Here is a 20,250-nt window from a genome sequence, read left to right on the forward strand (position 1 = left end):
TGGAGTGGAGAAGGGAAGGTGGCAGCTAAAAGGAACCAGAAAAATCACGTAGCACAAATGTAATTCTGACCTAGGGCTTTGTGCCAAAAGCTTATATAGGCTCACTTAAACATTAAACACACAAATATAACATTAATTGCTACGCTTAGCATTTTAATCCCAAACTCAGGATTATTAACCTACTCAATTTTACAAGAATTATCATATTTTTCTTATATTTTTCGGAGCACCTTTTCGGTACGCGCTTTTCATAGCCAGTACCAGTTTCTGGCACCAGTTCTCATTATTTTAACTTGAAACTCGTTTTACAAGTCCTAAATGGTATTCTAGTAATTATCATGCACTTATTATAATTTTCTGGGATACTTTTTCGGTACGCATTTATACCGACTAGCAGAACCGGTATCTGCACTTTTCGTCAGAAAAGTAACTTTCAGCATTATTACCCACTTACTATAATTATTAGAGCCTCATAATAATTATTAGGGTCAATTATGAAATTATTTCCTAATTTCACATAATTAATTAATTAACTTCCTTAATTAACGGTGCGGGTTCTTACAACAGGTGCAGGTGCAGATAAATCGATGACTATGTCTTCTTGACCAAAATATTGTTCACTTCTTGTATGCATAGGTGCAAATGAAGATTGACCACAATCTATTTCAACATATATCTCAATAAAATTTTGAAATTTTCGATCAACAATTGCATCTATGACATATTCTACGTCTTCATCATCACATATATCGTTACTAATGTAGTATATAGCATCCTTACCAACTGTAGACTCTACCCTGGATATCATCTGCTCAACGCATTGGCTGCCTTGTAGCCCTAATTTTTGGTGAATTCTCCCCTTCAGCTCATTGTATGTAGTGCCCCGTTTGATTTTTAAGATTTTCATTTTTCCTTCAAATTGAACAACATTGGGGCCTTCATAATGCCTTCTATTGTAGTAGATCACTGTAACATACATGTTTGGACTTGAGCTCATCTTTCACACGAATTTGGGACTAGGGTTCGGATTTTGGGGACAACAAATGAATATATAAGTGCAATGACAATGATTTCACAAGATTAAGGGTTTAGAGATGGTGAGATGAAATAGAATATTGATTGCAAGGATTATAGATGACAAACAAGAGAGATATTGGTTTACAAAACGAAAATATTTGAAATGAGACCGAGAATGGGCAAAATATAGGGTTTCTGCCGACATTTAATCGATTAAATATTTTTTTTTAATCGATTAAATGTCCCGAAATTTAATCGATTAAGAGGGATATTTAATCGATTAAATTTCGTGTCAACATTTTTTCTGTATTTTGACCATTTAAACGATTAAATATTCAAGTTAATCGATTAAAGAGAGAAAGATTGGTGGATAGGTTTTGGTGAGGGAGAAAATTGTTATTAATTAATTAATGAGAGACAAAAAGGTCAAAAAACCTCTTTTATTTTCCCTATTAATATTAACTCCCTAAACACACCCTAAATACACAACATGGACTAACACCTTGTAAATGTGAAATGTCACATGATAAGATGCGTGTTCAAAGTGTGTCATACATCAAAATATTTTTTTGTTGTCTACCAAAAAAAAAAAAGTTTTTTTTATTATATATTATTAAGGTATTCTTTTTTTTTTTTACGAGATTGTTCAATAGTTAACCAATTATCCTATAAATACACTTATCTTTGTTTGAACTGGAGCAGAGCAGGAAGCCATGGAAAGAACATTGCTACTGCAACTCACTGTTTTGACTCTAATTTTAGGAGCATCTACTTGCACTTCATCTTCAGATAACCTCATAAATGCATCCAAGCTGCAGATGTTTGTGGATGAGCTTCCAGACATGCCTAGAATCCCAGGCTATGAGGTTGTACTTGTAGATGGCGTTGCCAGATCCAGGTCTCTCCAAATTGGCATGTTCAAAAAGATTTGGGTATGTATCCTTTATTCTTTTCTCTTTCTCTCTTTTTATTTTTATTTTCTTCAATTTTAATTCAACCCGAGCTCCTGCTTCTTCTTCTTCTCTCTCTTTTTTCTTTTTTTACCCGTCTTTTCCTTTCCCTAAAGACTTCAATGCCCATTCTTTGGTGCCATCGACACTAGCTAGGAGCCCAGGACACATGAAATACAAATAAGTACGGTATTCAATGTAGTCCAAGACTTGAAAAGCGATGTTTCTCAAATAAATGGTCTCATAAAGTTTTAATTTATGGATTTTTTTTTAAAAGCATAATACATCTAAATAATTATTTGATATGATTATGAAAATTTTTATGTAGTTGGTAAAACGAGTCCAACTTATGTCGGATTGTACCGTTTAACCCATTATATATAAATGGTTGGATTGGGTTTCACAACTTGTCAATCCATTTGAATTTACAAATATAAGGTCGGGTCAAAAATAGATTAAACCCACCGTAGGATAAGTTGATCCATGGGGTTGCTTTATTTTATTTAATGTTAAAAAATTAATTAATGACTTTTTATATCTCTTTGATCATTATTTCATGCCTTTTGCATTTATAGGGAATATATTTTTGAATATATTTTTATATTTTAATATGGAGAAGGTTATATTGACAAATTTTTTTCTTACAAATTTATAAATTATACTAAATTTGACTAGTCATATACTATTGATTGAAGTTTGACCAGTCACACTTAGTGTAGTTTGTATTAAAAAAAAATTGTTATATAACCCTTCCCTTTAATATAATAGCGGGTTCGCCTTACTATCTTTTATTCAATTTGAAAATAATTGAAATCCAAAATTGTTGATATTTAAAAACCACAAATATATAACTCATTCTCATGAGCCTTTTGTGCTCAAGGATTAATATGACCAACATTTGTGATTCTTCGAGATTAAGGGGAGGCTTTTGTAATTTTAGAGATTCAGATGTATAATATTTCAAGAATAAATTAGAGATTCCGGGTGTGTTTGAATGTGTTTTTGTTTTTAAAAACTGTTTTGAGGATAAATTTTGAAAACTGATTTTGAGAATAAAAAAAATAAGGACTCGTTTGGTGGACAAGATAGGATAATGATAGGATATGATATGGGGTTGATAAAGGTAGGATATGGTATGTGGCTGATAAGCTTATATCATGTCCTGTGTTTGATGAGCACCTGATTAGCAATCTGATAAAATTATATAGAAGGAGAAAGGAGAGAGAAAAAATAAAATATAATGCAATAAATACAAATATATTAGGTAGCGTGAGGATATATTGGGTAGTATGGAGATATATTGTGTATCCAATATTGGTATCCTATCTTGTTGAATCCTAACCCAGCTCCTCCGGATGAAAAATTATGTATTGGATAGGAAAAAATGAGACAATAGGATAAGCTAATCATATCCTATTGACCCACCAAACAAGAGATAAAATAAGATATGATAAGTTATCTCATCCTATCTTCTTTATTAGATGCTCCAAACAGGCTCTAGAACTTGTTTGAATATAATTAGTTTTAAAGTTATAAAGAAGTTGTAGTTATTTACAACAATGCCATTAATGAATCCTCATATTTACAAGATTGTCACCGCAAAATAATTTAAAATTAAAATAAAATTTGATTTAATTACAAAAATTCCATTAATGAATTCTTGTATTTACAAAAATGCCACCGTGAAAACAAGAAAACAACAAAACAGCTTTTGAAAACATCCCTTAGTTATTTTGGTTTTTTGGTTTTTAAAACAAAAACGCCAGGCTGTTTTGAAAATAGATAACATGAAAACACTTTTTCCAAACAATTTTTTTGTTTTGTTGTTTTTAAAATTCAAAAGTTGTTCTCCAGACTTGATGTCTAGCGTAAGCTCGAACAATGCACTCCCAATTTATTATAGTGGCAAATATGGGATAATTACTACCGATATCTTTCTCAAACCAACTTTCTCCTCAAATAATCTACATAATTAAAAAAATTGATGAAATTTAAGCCGTTTAACAATATTCAGGAGTGATTGTCCTAAAAAGAGAGAGTAGGGGATACTATTAGTGCTCCACTAGCGCTGTTAATGCTCCATTAGTGCTGTTAATGCTCCACTAGCACTGTTAATACATATTGTAGAACAGGTAATTATTTAATTAAGGGTTCCAAACTTTTGCTGCACCACTTTTTTTACGCAATAGACATAAAAAAAGTTATACAGTGATAGAAGAAGTATAAAAGTCTTTAACTCAAATATCCACCAAAATCAATTAAAACCGTGCCTTTTTAGAACAAAGTTATGCCTAAATTCGACTAATAAACTGATTAAAAGAATTGACATTTTACTTTTGTTGTCAGAGTTATATACGAGATAAAAATGTTAAATTTGATTTGGCAGAAATTCCACAGGGATATTCCCCCAACATTAGTTTTTGCATTCGGGATAACCATTGAGACAGCAACAGTTCCAGGTCCAACCATTAAGGCTCTTTATGGAGTTGACACCTACGTGACGTGGCAAAATCACCTCCCTCCAAAGCACATACTTCCGTGGGATCCAACGATCCCAACTGCAATGCCCCACACAAAGATGGGTGTCCCCACAGTGGTTCACCTCCACGGTGGAATTCACGAACCCCAGAGTGATGGAAACGCAAACTCATGGTTCACCTTTGGATTTCAAGAAACGGGACCCACTTGGACCAACAAGACATACCACTATCCCAACAACCAACAACCTGGTAATCTATTTTACCATGATCATGCTATGGGGTTGACCAGAGTCAACCTTGTTGCTGGCTTGGTTGGGGCCTACATCATCCACCACCCTCAGATTGAGGACCCACTTGGATTACCCCACGGTGATGAATTCGATCGACCGTTGATTATCTTCGATCGAAACTTTTACACCAACGGTTCCATCTACATGAATTCCACTGGAGACAACCCTTCCATACACCCACAGTGGCAGCCAGAGTACTTTGGTGATGTTATTATTGTGAATGGTAAAGCTTGGCCACGTTTCACTGTACGACGTCGTAGATATAGATTTCGAATAGTCAACGCTTGCAATGCTAGATTCTTTAGCTTATTTTTCACCAACGGCTTGAGATTCATCCACGTGGGATCAGATTCTGCTTACATTGATAAGCCAGTTATCACTAATAAGACTGTGGTGGGGCCATCTGAGATCATAGATGTAATTGTTGACTTTTCAGAGTCAAGGACTAATTTCGCTAATCTAGCCAATGATGCACCGTATCCTTACCCATCTGGTAACCCTGTGAATGAAGCTAACAATAAGGTTATGAAATTCATCATCCTACCTCATCCAGAAGTTGACACGTCACGAGTCCCACAAAAGTTGTTGGAATATCCCAGTGCAGATTTATCCAGTGTGTCAGACACACGATACATTACTATGTATGAGTACACAAGCAACACTGGTCAACCGACTCATTTGTACCTTAATGCAAAACCCTTTGAAGCGCCGGTTACAGAAACACCGAAAGAGGGGTCCACAGAGTTGTGGTATGTGATCAATCTCACAGGGGATAATCACCCTCTGCACATTCATTTGGCTTTGTTCAAGGTATTGGATCAAACGGAGCTTGTGAAATCAGATGAATTCAAGAGTTGCATGATGAGGATCAATGATGCATTGAAGTGCCACGTGGAAAAGTATGCACGTGGCAGGAAAGTAGCGGTGCCGGGTAATGAGAAGGGGTGGAAGAATGTGTTCAAGATAATACCAGGGTACGTGACGAAGATATTGGTGAGGTTTTCGTATATACACACAAATGCGTCGTATGCTTTTGATGCAACAGCAGAGCCTGGTTACCTATATCACTGTCATGTAAGTATTTTTTATTAAATATGTTTTTTCATTCATGCATTATTATTATTTTTGGTGCAATTCATGTTTTTTTTTTTTGTTTATCTTTTTTAAAATTAAAGCTTTGTCTATTCCTAATGACATGCACATTTATACGTAGATATTGGACCACGAAGACAATTCAATGATGAGGCCCTTTAAGGTCATCAAGTGACGTTTGTCTAAGGTAGCCAAAGAGTGGTAAATACATTAACAATTCAGTTAGATTCCTATTTTGTGTTTTTTCTTAATACGCATTTTATGTTATTTTTATTGGTTATTTTGTATATATGTGCTATAAATAGGTTTTTATATTTTAAATTTGTTAAAAAAAGTTATTGTATTTAATTAATGGGAATAAAATTTCCTTAAAAGTTTAGGCTTGAGTTTGGGGTTTAAAAAAGTTAAGTTGACGAAATATACTTTTTATTACATATTATCACTTTCATTTAATAATTATTTTTCTTGTCAATACTTTCACCCTATGTTTGTAATTATATTATTAATTTCCTTTATATTAATAATAAGATAATTTTTTTTTTTTGGAAAACATAATAAGAGAAAATTTAAATGTGTTATCACGACTTTGCAATTAATGATGTTAGTCGCAATATATTTTTAGTAATAAACTATTTTTCCATTCACCAAAAAAAAAAAAAAAACTATTTTTCCATACTCACGTTATGCTCAAGTTCATTATATAATGTAATTTTCTACTCTTATTGCATTAATTATTCACAGCAGTAAAATTTACTTAAAAATAAAGAAATTTTTTATTCATGTAGTACTTTTCTTATATCATGATAATTGATAGTTTTGGAATAATATGTGTAAAAATAATAAAATAAATTACACTTTAAGGATTCAAATATAATATGTATGCTATATTGAGGCTAATATTTAATTAAGGCATCAATCCAAATCAATATTCATGTATAGATTACTGGGGAAGGATATTGTGACAACCAAGTTGTGTTACTACCAAGTGATTACCAATTAATCTTACCGTTAGATCGCTTATGTTGATTCAACGGTTATATTTATTTTCATCTTTGTATGGTCATGATTTCCCAAATTTAATACTTTATATTTATTTTTACTTTTGTATGGTTATGATTTCCCATATTTAATGCTTTCACTTTAAATATGGGAAATCATAACCATACAAAGATAGAAATAAATATAATCGTTGGATCAACATAATCGATTTAACGGTGAAATTAATTGGTAGTCACTTGGTAGTAACACAACTTGGTTGTCACAATATCCTTCCCCTTACTTACGTAAATAACTTTTAATTCTATTTATTAAATTCAAGCCATTAATGTATTTAAAAAAAACCAATTATATATATATTACTTATCGTTTCTCAAGCCGCTTGAGATAATTTTATCTCCGGCTACTAAATACTAACCGTACAAAGATGGATCCATGGAGATAAAGGAAAAGAGAGGAAAAAAGAATCATAACCATTCAAATGTGAATCAATTAATATAAGAAAATAAATAAACAAAACGATGTAATTTTAGGGTGACCGGAGATAAACTTAACTTTTTTTTTGTAAAATAAAGAGGGGCACAACCCAGAAAGACAAAGACTAAACAAAAAGAGGCAAAGAGACAGACTTGGAGACATCCCTTAACAGAGTTGCAGGAGAAATACTTTTCTCATATATATATATATACACGGAAAAACATTTCTCTTGCAAATTGAGATAACTTTATCTCTAACCACTAAATCATAATCGTGCAAAGATGAATCAATGTTGATATATAATTAGAGAGAAAAAGAGAATCATAACCATTCAAAAGTTAATCTATTAATATAAAAAAAATAAAATAAACAAAACGACGTAATTTTAAGGAGGACGAAGATAAATATATCTCAAGTGACTTGAGAAATATTTTTCTCATATATATATAGAGATAGGATCCTTTGACACTGGTGTCAAATTTTAAAATTTGACACCACATCCTAACCGTTGATTTTTGCAATTAACTATCATGATTTCCGCAATCAAACTTATTTATTAATGAATTATTAATTTCCAATAAATGATAACCGTTAATTGACAGAAATCAATGATTATAATTTGTTGTCAAATTTTAAAGTTTGATATCGATGTCAAATGATCTTATCTCTCTTATATATATATATATATATATATATATATATATATATATATATATATTCTTACACCAGTGTAAGAGTTATGAGTCTTACATTCAATCTTGACCATTGATCCACTTGTATCCAATGACTCACATTACTAAAAAATTTGAACCCTTAGATATAAGTGAGATCAACGGATAAGATTAAGAGTGTAACTTACACTGGTATAAAATGATCTTGACCCATATATATATATATATATATATATATGAGTGTGGGAAGATAGAATTTTTTTTGTAATACCTCTGTTGTTAGTGCCATCTTTAGTTATTATTATATATATTTTTCAAGTAAAAGAAGTTTTCATATACATTTCATTAGTAAATTGAATTTATTTACATAGTATAATAGAAGCACGTGCCTCAGTGCAGGATGGAACATTTGACATAGTCATTATACCCAAATTTTAATAATTTTGGCCAGTAATAATTAAGTTATAAAATTAGTAGCCATGTAAATTTAATGTGATTTACACATAAAACATATAAGTGAAGCTAATTATATTTTTTATAAACATGAATGTCTCTAATCAATACTTTTTTCATCTTAAAACTCAGTTCACTTTACATGTTAGTTTATAAACGTAAGTTGTTAGTTAATATATTGGAAAGTAACTGTAGAGAAATAATACTAGCTAGAGGTACCATTGAAATTTTTATTCAAACATCAAATTCTTTCTTTAAGTAGAAATTAGATCATAGAACAGATAAAAAAAAAGAAAGAACTCGCATTACAGAATTTTGATTTATTTATTGTATACAACATTTCAAAATAACAATAATAATCCTAGATGATTTTTGGTCTATCATTAATGTAAAACTTTTTTCACGCCACTATTTGATTTTGTGTTGCATGTATCATTAAAAAAATTTAGTTATAGTGACAAATAATTGACATGTAAAAAAATTTCAGCGATGTAATGACAAATTATTTGGTCATAGTAAAAAGGTCTCAAGTGGCATTTAGTTCTCATTTTTCATCTACTACTTCTTTTTTTTACTACTGTCTTATTTGTTCTAATGCATATAAAACTCACGAGTTGAAACTGTATTAGCAGGAACAGAAGAGGGAGGGATTTATGTTCTTGAAAGGCCCTTCTGTCATTTCTCAGTTATTATATATACATTTTAGTGTGTAATTGTTGTGCTTAACAAATATTATTTGTTTGTAAAGTGAAAATCCAATGTGATAAGTGAACCAAGTAAGATCTTGTAAAGTCAGATATACTATGTGTATATGTGCAAATAAAGTTCTAGAAATACATTTACTGTCTAAGTACAGAATAAATCATATTCAAATATTAGTCTGCAATGTTTTATCTTTGTTAAGATTACCATATGAAACCTCATAATAGTTGCATAGACCGTTGGTATATGCTAGATGTTTTTAGCATACGATATTATGTTAAATGTATAACTTCATCTTGAGATCCTACTGAATAAAATCAGAACATGAAATAATATAGATTATTGATGACCATATAAAATAGCATTTTTCGAAACTGGATGCAGCACTGTTATTTTTAACTAGAAATATTAGCATGCTAATATTTATCATGGTATGTCCTACTTAAACAACCTCATGTTCTTCCTTCTGCTGCGTTAGGTCATTAGAAGCTTGAAACACAGTAATTTACCTTGATTCATCTAATACGTCCGCTCTGTTTATAAATAAAAATATAAATAGGATTAGAAAAACCTTAACAGTAACTATGTTGCTTTTCTGCTAATCCCGAAAACACCTCACAGCATGAGAAATATGAGTGATAAACATTTATGGCACAATGGCTTTTTAAGATGGTTATTGTTATTATCTAAGAGGGGAGAAGAAGAATTGAAAAAATCTTCAAACTAGGATTAACCAGTATATGATCTATAAAATTTATCCAAAACCAAAGTCATATATATAGTTTCACTAATGTAATAGAGAGCCACATTTTTAAGTCCAGGCTCATATATCATACACATTCATTATCATTTTTCTAAGGAACAAAAAAAGAAATGCTAAACTGTTTAAAGTTGCAAGTCCAAGCCAAATTGACTAAAGCTCTTAATCTGTCTTCTTCTCTGATAACTGGGGTTTGTTGATGGCCGCAGATCGCTTGTCTTCTCCTGTCTTAGCATAGATCTCTCCCCTCTCTTGAAAATACCTCTCAAAAGCTCTTGGAAGGAACCTTGGTATCAAGAACCCAAATAGATTGATGCAGAAATAAACCAGATTTAACACTGCCAGACCCTTCCCAAACCAATACCATGCTATGTCCTGCATGCAAAACAGTTGTAATTCATTAATTTCTGTCATCCAATCAACTATCAACTATCTCAAAAGAAAAAGCTAGCTTAAAATGTTACATGAAAATGATTTTATATTTTATATTATATTTTTAATTCAATATTTATTAAAATTAGAAGATCATTGGAAGAATGAAGCAGCAAGGTCTGTACCATTTAATCAAAGTCTCTAGTATCATATTAAACAATCAACTATCTCAAAAACTTAAAAGCTGTTAGATAGACGGAGATGAATGATTTTATATTATATTTGTAATGATTTCCCATGTACATACACATAATATAATAATCACACACACACGAGATTATAATCTTAAAAGAACTTTAATTGGGATGAGGTCATCTCAGTCATAAAAAAATAAAAATAAAATAAGAAAATTACCTGAAGCGGTGCATTTGCAGGCAAAGTTTTGTTGAGCCACACATCATGTATCCAATCAATATCCACAAAGATCCTCCGAATTGTGTAGATCATAGGAACCAATGCTCTCACAGGTGGTGAAAACAGAGACAAGCTACTGATGATGTTCTCAGTCAATATTTGAAAAGAGAGCAAGAACAAATGCGGGGTTGCTGACCTTACAGCATGCTCATCCCCTCTAGCAAACCCTCCCAACACATAGGCCAATGGCAAGAACAACCCTACAGTTGTTCCAACAATAACATACATTCGGAAGAACCTGCTTCCTTTGAAGATCTCCTGTGATGCAGGCCCTGATGTTGAACCTAAAGATGGGAATGCAAAATGTGCAAGTGCCATTATGTAAGCAGAGGCAAGGGCTGGGAACACTAGATCAAGGAGTGGAACAAGACCACTTGCTGAGAATACCAATATGAATGCCACAAGCTGAAGCTCTATCATTCGGAGTGAACCCATCATGCCACCAGCTGGTGCATGTTCTTGCTGTTTTTGCTGTGTGCCTGGTGGAGCCACCGTTTGTTCTGTCGTCTGTGATGGACGTCCCACTGCTAGAGACACGCCTGACATTTTCTTTTCACTGAGGTTGATTATTTTGATCAGAGATTAGTTTCTCTAATATGACACCAAATCTGGGAACAGAATAGGCTATCTAACATATCATTAATAATTAACAACAGGGCATGCATATAAGAGTTGTCATACACCAAAACTAAATAAGAGTTGTCATACACCAAAACTAAGTTACAATGTGTGGAATCTCATGAATAATTTTATTGTATATATTAATAATGTGTGGAATCTCATTAATAATTAAACAGCTAGAGGGATCACATTAATAATGACAAGAGGCAACCATATCCATATCCATATCCATTCAATTTCAATCAATCGTATATATTAAATGGGTTGCAGATTTGTTTGCATAACAGTGTAAATACATGGACAGAAACTACAATTTAGAGCTAATTAATTAGACATGTCATGTTTGATGCCACAATGCATACCACGCTGGGAGATATGATGAAAATGATGAGTTGAGAATGGGAATTCAAAGATTATCGTTGGAAATATTCCAGAGAAAAAATTGATGAGGCTAAGGAAAGTAAAAATAAAACAAAAAAAATTAAAGAGACCTAAAGTGAGAACATGAGATGTTAGTCTTACAAATGAAATGGTCAGAAAAGAAGAGAAGAGCCGGAACTGTTGATTCAAAAATGAGTTGCCGTAGGCGATGAAAAAGACGAGTCTCCTTGAATGAGTGAAAATGAGTGTATGATCCTAATTCACTGCACAGAACATAAAAACACCCAGCATTGTCCCGAATCTATAGCAAACGTTGTAACGTGTAATGTAGCATGCACAACACTTGTTTCTCTTTGGTGTTCTTAGTGGCCAATGCTCTGTGCACGTGTTACATTCTAATGCTAGCTGATTTCATCATTTATAAGCTTAGATTTTTTTTTTTTCTTTCCTCTTTCTAATCTTTAAGCTATATATATATATGCAAAACACTCAGGTTGATTAAAAAAATAAAAAGTGAGTTCTGGTATATTAATGATGATTTGTTATATAGGTGTTTGTGTTATATAAAAGGATAATATTGTATGATATAGTTTGTGTTATATAAAAGGATAATATTGTATGATATATATATATATATATATATATATATATATATGAGAAAAGTGTTTGTCATTTTAAATGACATAAAGTTATATCATTTTAAGAGAGAGATAAACACAAAATAATTTTTTTATTTAAATTTTAAATTAAAAAAATCACTCACTTTCTCTCTCCCATGATTTCTATTTTTGTGTGTCTATCTCTATCATAAAATGACATAACTTATGTCATTTAAAATGACAAATACCAAACCATAAGATTTTCAAGCTGATTGAGATAATTTTATCTTCGGCTACTAAATCATAATCGTACAAAGATGGATCAATGGTAATAAACGAAGAGAGAAAAAAAAGAAATCATAACCATTCAAAGGTGAATCAAATAATATAAAAAAATAAAAATAAAACAACGTAGTTTTGGGATGGCCGAAAATAAATTTATCTCGAGTTGCCGGAAAAATAATTTTCTCGATATATATATATATATATATATATATATATATATATATAAGAGAATATTCTTACTACTAAAATTTTCTACTACCAACTTACTACCTATCTAATCACCATTGAATCAAAGAGAGAGAATGTTAAAAAAAATTTGAAAAAAGAGAAAATATTGATCTAATGGTGATTAGATAGGTAGTAAGTTGGTAGTAAAAAATTTTAGTAGTAAGAATATCCCTCCTCTATATATATATATATATGTGATACAGAGATACTGGTACCCTGGTGTGAAATGAGGCGCAAACAGACACTGAGTAGTACTCAAATGTGGAGAATTCGCAACAGGATTTGTAACTGTGGCGGTGCCTATTAATGAGTGGTGGATTTTCCAAAGCGGGAAACCAGAAGACTCGGCAACTATTAACAATGAATCGAAGAGTGAAATCAAATATTCAACATCAAATTTAGTTCCAGAGTAATTTGAGTTACAATTATCATTAGCTTGCAGATTATTATATAAAGACATTTTCATGAATCTGAATGAAAATTGTATTACAGGTAAATTAACAGTTACCCGGTAAAATGCAGTAATAAACCTAAAGGGTAAATTTCACCCCTTAGTTTTTTTATAATTAAATTGAGTTATTATATACATATTCAACTATTCATATATATCATATGAAGGGAGTTGCCAGCTTTTGAAACGTTACTGTTGAATTTTTTATTTTTTTTGTAATAATTGAATTTATTATGTTTTGTTGTGTGGTGAAATGCCATCAATGAGTATTAAAGGCATGCACTCGGTGACCAAAGATTGCATGAAATAATGAGATGAAATAGACAGAGAAAAGAGATAGCTCATAGATAGTGAGCTGGAACAGTTATCGAGAAGCAGGAGAAGTTAGCTATGGATTCTCTGTGTCATCACCGAATAAATGAAGGGAAATAATTATTTCATGTTTCACGAGATAATTATTTCATGTAAAAAAATAGTGGATCCTATAATTTTATCTGTGTTGCATGAGACATGGGAATAATAGATCTCATAAATGAATCCGTGGCTTGTCAGTGTTTATAGTTTGGTATGTCTTCCACTTGATTCGATTTGGTCCATTTTAAAAATAGTAACGCGAGAATATTTTTTTTTATAAATTAGCATAAGCTTATTTTAGGAGGTTCGGTCTCTAAATATCGTATGTATTTTTTTAATACATAATATTTATTATTTTTTAATAAAATAACTTTTTGGATTATGTTATAGCTTCAGCCTTCATTATTATATTATTTTAACTTTTTATCAATTTGAACATATAAAAAGAAATAAAATAATATAAATATATAAAATGTAATATGTCCTTTTTAAAGGTTTGATAGATCAGATCAAGAATTGTATTCTTTAACGGAAGTAACTGTCTTACCCGAGTAACTCACATACTTGATTAAGTATTCAGCATAAACTACATTGAATTACATATTCTCCATGTGCGATCAATCCATTAGATCTCTTCCCGTTATTGTCACATTAGTTACAAATACCTACTTTCTAACAACTATAATCTTTCGTGCATTAAAATGAGGACAATGCTTTTCTCATGCTACATGAGATAGTATTATTTCATGTAGAGACATAATTAGGTGGGCCCCACGGTTAAAAGAAAATAAAAAAGAAAAAGAAATGCTAGCTCGGATTGTGATGTGTCTGTGACATGAGATAAAAAAAATTTATGTAACTTGAGAAAAACATTTCTCTTAAAATAATGAGTCAACATATACGTTTCTTTTATCATGACACCCCAGATATATCATGTTAGACAAATTTCGTCTAATGTCATAGAGATAAACATGTGGAATTCATTTTTTAAATAAAAAATAAAATAAAATTGAAACTAAAGAAACCCATATATTTATCTCTATGATATGAGATAAAATATCTTCAATAACATTATATTAATAAGTCTCTGTGTTTATACAATACAAAATCAATCAATATCAATATTAGAGGTGGCAAAATGCGCCCGGCTCGCCCGTCAAATGATGCGGGGCGGGCTGAGTTTTTCAAACCCGCTGCCAGCCAGCCCGCCTGGGTTGAATTTTTTAATTTTTTTTAGTGTAAGATGTCATGGGCTTGGCGGGCTGAATTTTCTAGCCACCTTCAAAGGCGGGGCGGGCTAGCCCATTTTTTGGCGGGCAGCCCGCTTTGCCACCTTAATCAATATGTTAGGTCGCTGTAGAGTGCCAATAACCTTTAAAAATGGCCTTCTGACCACTGTAGCCTTTAATTAATAAAAAAATTACCATTTCGTCCTTCCACCAAAACCTATCATCCATTTACCCTTATTTGACCGTTAACCCCGTAAAATACTCGAGTACATAGGGGGATACCCAGGTATCCTTCGGAAAAAAAACTACCCGAGCACACAGATGGGCTACCGGGGTAGTGTTCATAATCTGGAAAAAAGTTTGAATTATTTACCCGGGTAGGGAGGGGGTACCCGTGTATATTTCGCGGGTAGGGTTTTTTAAAACCCAGCAGCCTCCATTTTTGCAAAACAACAAAGGATACCCTGGTAGAACTGCGAAAAGGGAAAAATCACTTATTCCTTTACCACACTGGTTGGACAAGTTTCTTCCTCTACGATCATCCTTCGTCACCACCGTTTCTGACTTCAACCAATTGAAAATGAAAAAGGGTATTTTTTTTAGGTTTTAATTTTTGATGAACCCTAACCTAAATTCTGATTTTCGTTTGTGGGTATCTTTCAACTGCTCAAATATCATTTAATCGTTGATTACATTTCGCTTGGTAGCTAGAGCTTGGATTGTTTGCTAATTAAATTTATGATTCTTGAGAGTGACTTTAATTTCTGCGTCCATGAAGTGATGTTTGATTTTTGAGTGTTAATTATATTTGGATTGGTTACACGTGCATTTGTGTTTTTTCAGTTTGACACTGTAAAAAAATGGTTGACAAACGTGGTTCGAAGAAAGGGGTGGTTACCGAGCGGAGGACCAAGTGTTGACATAACGGGTCCTCATCCTCTCAGCCAGAGGCAGCTGTTCACGAGGCTCCTGACATGCCTTTTGGCTATTTATTTGAGAATGACATTATAGCACACGATAGGTTTGTGAAGTCCTTCATGAGCTGCAAAGTATGTGAGCCGAAATCACTGGATTAGGCGTTTTTCAACATGGAGCGGTTACATTGTGCCACTTCTGGTGCTTGTGGAGATGAAGTGCCCTTTTTGGAGGTTATGGTGAGGGCTTTCTACCAGAACCTCCACTACCTACATGGCGAGCTGACTTCCCGCATCTGCGGGATTGACATTGTCCTGACTTCCCCTATCTGGACGGAGCTCCTCAGCTTCATGTATGACGGAGACTCCCATCATATTTTTGGTGCTTACGATCATGAGCCGATTGTCGCGTAGACCAGGAGGGCTGATGCAGAGGCTGGTCATTTTGCTCATTATCCTATAAGTAATCTTTTGGTGCCCGCCCGCATATTACATTATGTTGTGACACATTTATTTTCCAACACAGGCATAATCACTCGAAAGTGCAGGAGGGTGACTTTGTTGTTTTGTGGGCCATCCTTCACCATATTAAGTTGAACTGGAGACACTACATATGTATCCTAATGTGGAAGGCTTCGAAGTCTAGGAAGGTTGAACTGCCATTTGCATTCCTAATGCAGAAGATTTTGCATAGGTTTGGTGTGCCTATGCAAGACGTTTGGTGTGCCTATGCAAGACCCAGCATCAACTTCAACATATATCCCATTAAATTTTAATACTTTCCACTTAACAAATGCATCTGTGACAAATATAATAGCCCTAACTTAATTAATTAGTAAATTATATATAATTAAGTAATTAGGCATGTATTAGTGAGTAAAATTAAGTATAGGGCCAAATTAAATGATTTGGGGTCACTTTTGAGGTAAAAAATGCACTCAGTGAAAATTATGGGGTAAAAATAGGTGTAGGCAAAAGTACCCAAAATATAAAAATAAAAGTGTAAATATTCCTAGAAAAATATTCCAAACCTTTAAGTAAAGTTTGAATGAGAACGGAGTTGGGTAGATAGATAAGCTATTACCAGTGAAAATGACTTAACCAAGTTAAGTGGCAAAAACATGACAAGGACCCCTCATTTTCTTCCTCTTCGTCGAGCAAAAACTGAAAGGGAGGAGAAGAGAATAAACCTTGAAGCCTCAAACCCTAGTTCCATCATCTTTCAACCGATTTGAGTGATTCAAAAGCCTAAACCACTTAGAATCTTCCTCTCATCCTTAATCCTAGCTTGGTTTTGAGTGGGGAGCATTGTGGTGTGAGATTTATCTTCCCAAATTTTTCCCCCTTTGAAGATTGAAGGGGTTTGGGAGCATTTCACTCCTTGGAAGTTTTAGGAACAATCATTCCTTGGTTAAACAACCATTTGTGGTAAGTTTCCACTCCTTAAGCTTGGTTTTCATGGAGTTTGTATGATGGAGGAAGATAATGAATAGTGTCATTGTGAGTAATATGAGTTTGGGTTTGATTTAAGCTTAAGCCCTTTGTAAAAGTTGTTGTAGATGATAAATAAACGGTAGAAATGGATTTAGATTGTCATTTGGTTGTTGTTCAATGTATTAGAAAATTCATGCTTGGGGTTTGTGAGTTTTCTAGCATTTTGAGCAAATTGTAAATTGGATAGTTGATTGTGTCCTTGTGTTGCTAGGAGTGAGGCAAGTGGACCAACCTTGAGTGACCACTCATTGGAGCAAGCTATGGAGCTTGATTAGCGCATTTGGATAGGTAAGCTCATGCCAATTGGTGGTGTAGAGTTGTTGTTTTATTGATGAATATATAGATATTCATTAACTTGTATTGATTGATTGTGTGACACCTTGGTGTAGGTGTGTATTTTGCAAGTTGTAGCTTGAATTCAAAGTTGATTGGTTGCAAAAGTTGTTGGTGAACAAAGGTTGAATTGGAGCTCTGAGGTAAGCATTCGGACCTTGGGAATTGATCCCTTAATTGTTCCACCAAGCCCTGAATGGGTAGTGGTTATTAGTAGTGTTGTATACGCAATAAGGTAGTTCAATGCTTTGTTATATGTATGTGTATGAATTTTGTGTGGCATAGGATGGTGTTTCCCTATGTTATGTATGTTGCATGACGATGTGTAATTCATACTTGGTAGTTTAGCTGGCCAGTAGGACTATTTTGCATCTGAGTATCCTTAGGACGGCATAAGAGCTCGAGGGATGTCTCCTGGAGATGTTTTTACACATTGCATGGATATGTATTTACTGCATTATTTACTGATTATTGCTATTATATTGTGAGTGAACTATGGGGTGGAGAGATGCTCCAAGGACCCCTGGTTTACTGAGATGTATTTATATATCTCACCCCGTGTTGTGGGGACCCTCTTTCAGGTAAAGATGTTGCAGGAGCCTCTGATGACAAGTGGCCATATTTGGACTTGTTGATACAAGAAGATTTTGCATCATTTTGGGTTATGCATGCCATGTTGTAGTTCCTATGTATAGGATTGATATTTGAAAGCCATTGGTTATATGTAAATGTCATGCTCTATTTTGATGGACTTAGCCTATGCTCATCTCCTTTGGTATCTCTTTTGTCGATGGGAGCCAAAGATTTGATCATAGTGTTTTGTATCAAAGTCCCATGATTATGTATTAGAGACACTTGGATATTGTGCTTATATATATATATATATATATATATATATATATATATATATATATATATGATGGAAGGGCATGAATGCTTCTTTTGATACATGTCTACCTTGAAATGACTAAGAATCATGTATTGAAGTGGTTGTATGTTGTCCATTAGGTGAAAGAAGACCTCTAGGTTGAAAATCCATGTAAAAATAAAGATTTCATGTCTTTTTGCCCATTTTTCATATCCTATATGATAGATTTGGACCATTGTTCCTTGATGGAAGTTGTAGATCCTTTCTTAGCTTTTCAACGAGACCAAGATGACGTCGATCAGATAAGTATAACTCCAGTTGGGGGTAAAATACTAAGGCTAGGTGTAATCTCCAGAACCTTGGCGCTATTAGCGCCGTGGTGGCGCTAATCGCGCCAAGATACAGTTGGAAAACGCATTTTTGGCGCCATTCGCGCCATGATTGGCGCCGTTCGCGCCATATGTCTGGAAAACTTCTGTTTCGTGGCGCTAATCGCGTTGGGCCCAGTGGGTTCGACACTCGTTTTGTAGAAAATTCATAACTTAGGCTACGGTGCTCCGATTTGAGCGTGGTTTGAACCTACGTGTAGATAACGAAGAGATCTATAACATATTGAAAGATGAAGACCATAAAAGTAGTATATAAATTTCTTAAATAAATAAAGAGTGGAGATGTTTAGTGTTTAATAACAAAAAAAAAATGAGTTTATAAGCCTTGTTGGTCTAATGGGACTACTTGGCACACTAGGGTAGTAACGTATGGTTTAAATAAAATTAAATTAGGTGTTCCACACATAGTTTAAGTTATGATGACAACTATTGGAATTGTTTTAATTACGGAATAGGGTGTTACAACAAACTCCACATCTTCATCATCATTGATCTCATTACCAATGTAGTATATTGTATCAATATCAACTATAGTCTCTAACCTGGCTATCATGCGCTGAATGGATTGGCTGCCTTGTAGCCCCAATTTTTGATGAATTCTTTCCTTCAGTTCATTGTATGTAGTGTTCACTTTGATTTTCATTGTTTTTGTTTTTCCTTCAAATCGGACACCATTGGGACCTTCAAATTGCCACCCATTGTGGTAAATAACTACATGATACATGTTTGAACTTGAACTCATCTTTCACACGAAATTGGATCTACGATTTGAGTTTGGTTCAGATTTTTGAGAAAAAAATAGGAATATGTAGGTGTAATGCCAATGATTTCACAAGATAAGGCCTTTTGAGATGGTGGGAGAAAATACAATCTTGATCGCTCAGAATAGAGATGAGAAAGGAGAGAGATTTAGGGGCACAAAACATACAAATGATAAAAGAGGTCGAAACCCACTGATATTGGGGTTTCTAGTCGACGATTACTCGGGTATCTGGGTGTGTACTCGAGTATTTAACAATATACCCAGGTATCTGGGTGTATATATCCGGGTAAAAACTCAAATTACGTAAGAACACTAATTATCCGCGACATATACCTGGGTAAATGGGTCAGTACTCGGGTAAATGTGTACTCAACGGTCAAACAAGTGTAGATTGATATTATGTTTGGTGAAAATGTCAAATTTTTTTAACAGTTTATAAATAGGGCTAACATAATAATTTTTTATTAATTAAAGGCTATAGTGATCAAAAAGCCTTTAAAAAGGGTACAGTGTGAGGAATTCCGACCTTATATATATATAGTCATGTTTAGAATTTACTTTTGATGAAATTAATAATATTTTGCTTATAAATAATTAATATTCATCT

The 20,250-nt window shown here is 33.2% G+C and overlaps 2 protein-coding genes across 2 annotated transcripts; one reads left to right on the forward strand and one right to left on the reverse strand.

Annotated features, from left to right (window-relative positions):
• The first annotated feature begins 1,730 nt into the window (after positions 1–1,730).
• LOC133304072 (multicopper oxidase LPR1-like) lies at positions 1,731–6,004 on the forward strand. Its single transcript, XM_061504042.1, has 3 exons — positions 1,731–1,949; positions 4,354–5,811; positions 5,951–6,004. The coding sequence occupies exons 1-3, from the start codon at positions 1,731–1,733 to the stop codon at positions 6,002–6,004; spliced, it is 1,731 nt and encodes a 576-aa protein (XP_061360026.1).
• Positions 6,005–10,050: 4,046 nt separating this feature from the next.
• Positions 10,051–11,280, reverse strand: LOC133304061 (uncharacterized). Its single transcript, XM_061504031.1, has 2 exons — positions 10,675–11,280; positions 10,051–10,263 (listed from the first exon to the last, which is right to left on the reverse strand). The coding sequence occupies exons 1-2, from the start codon at positions 11,278–11,280 to the stop codon at positions 10,051–10,053; spliced, it is 819 nt and encodes a 272-aa protein (XP_061360015.1).
• Between the last annotated feature and the right edge of the window lie 8,970 nt (positions 11,281–20,250).

The sequence above is a fragment of the Gastrolobium bilobum genome, unplaced genomic scaffold (assembly GCF_033153095.1).
Source record: "Gastrolobium bilobum isolate Gb01-03AN ecotype WA unplaced genomic scaffold, APGP_CSIRO_Gbil_v1 utg7510, whole genome shotgun sequence".
Lineage (NCBI taxonomy): Eukaryota > Viridiplantae > Streptophyta > Magnoliopsida > Fabales > Fabaceae > Gastrolobium > Gastrolobium bilobum.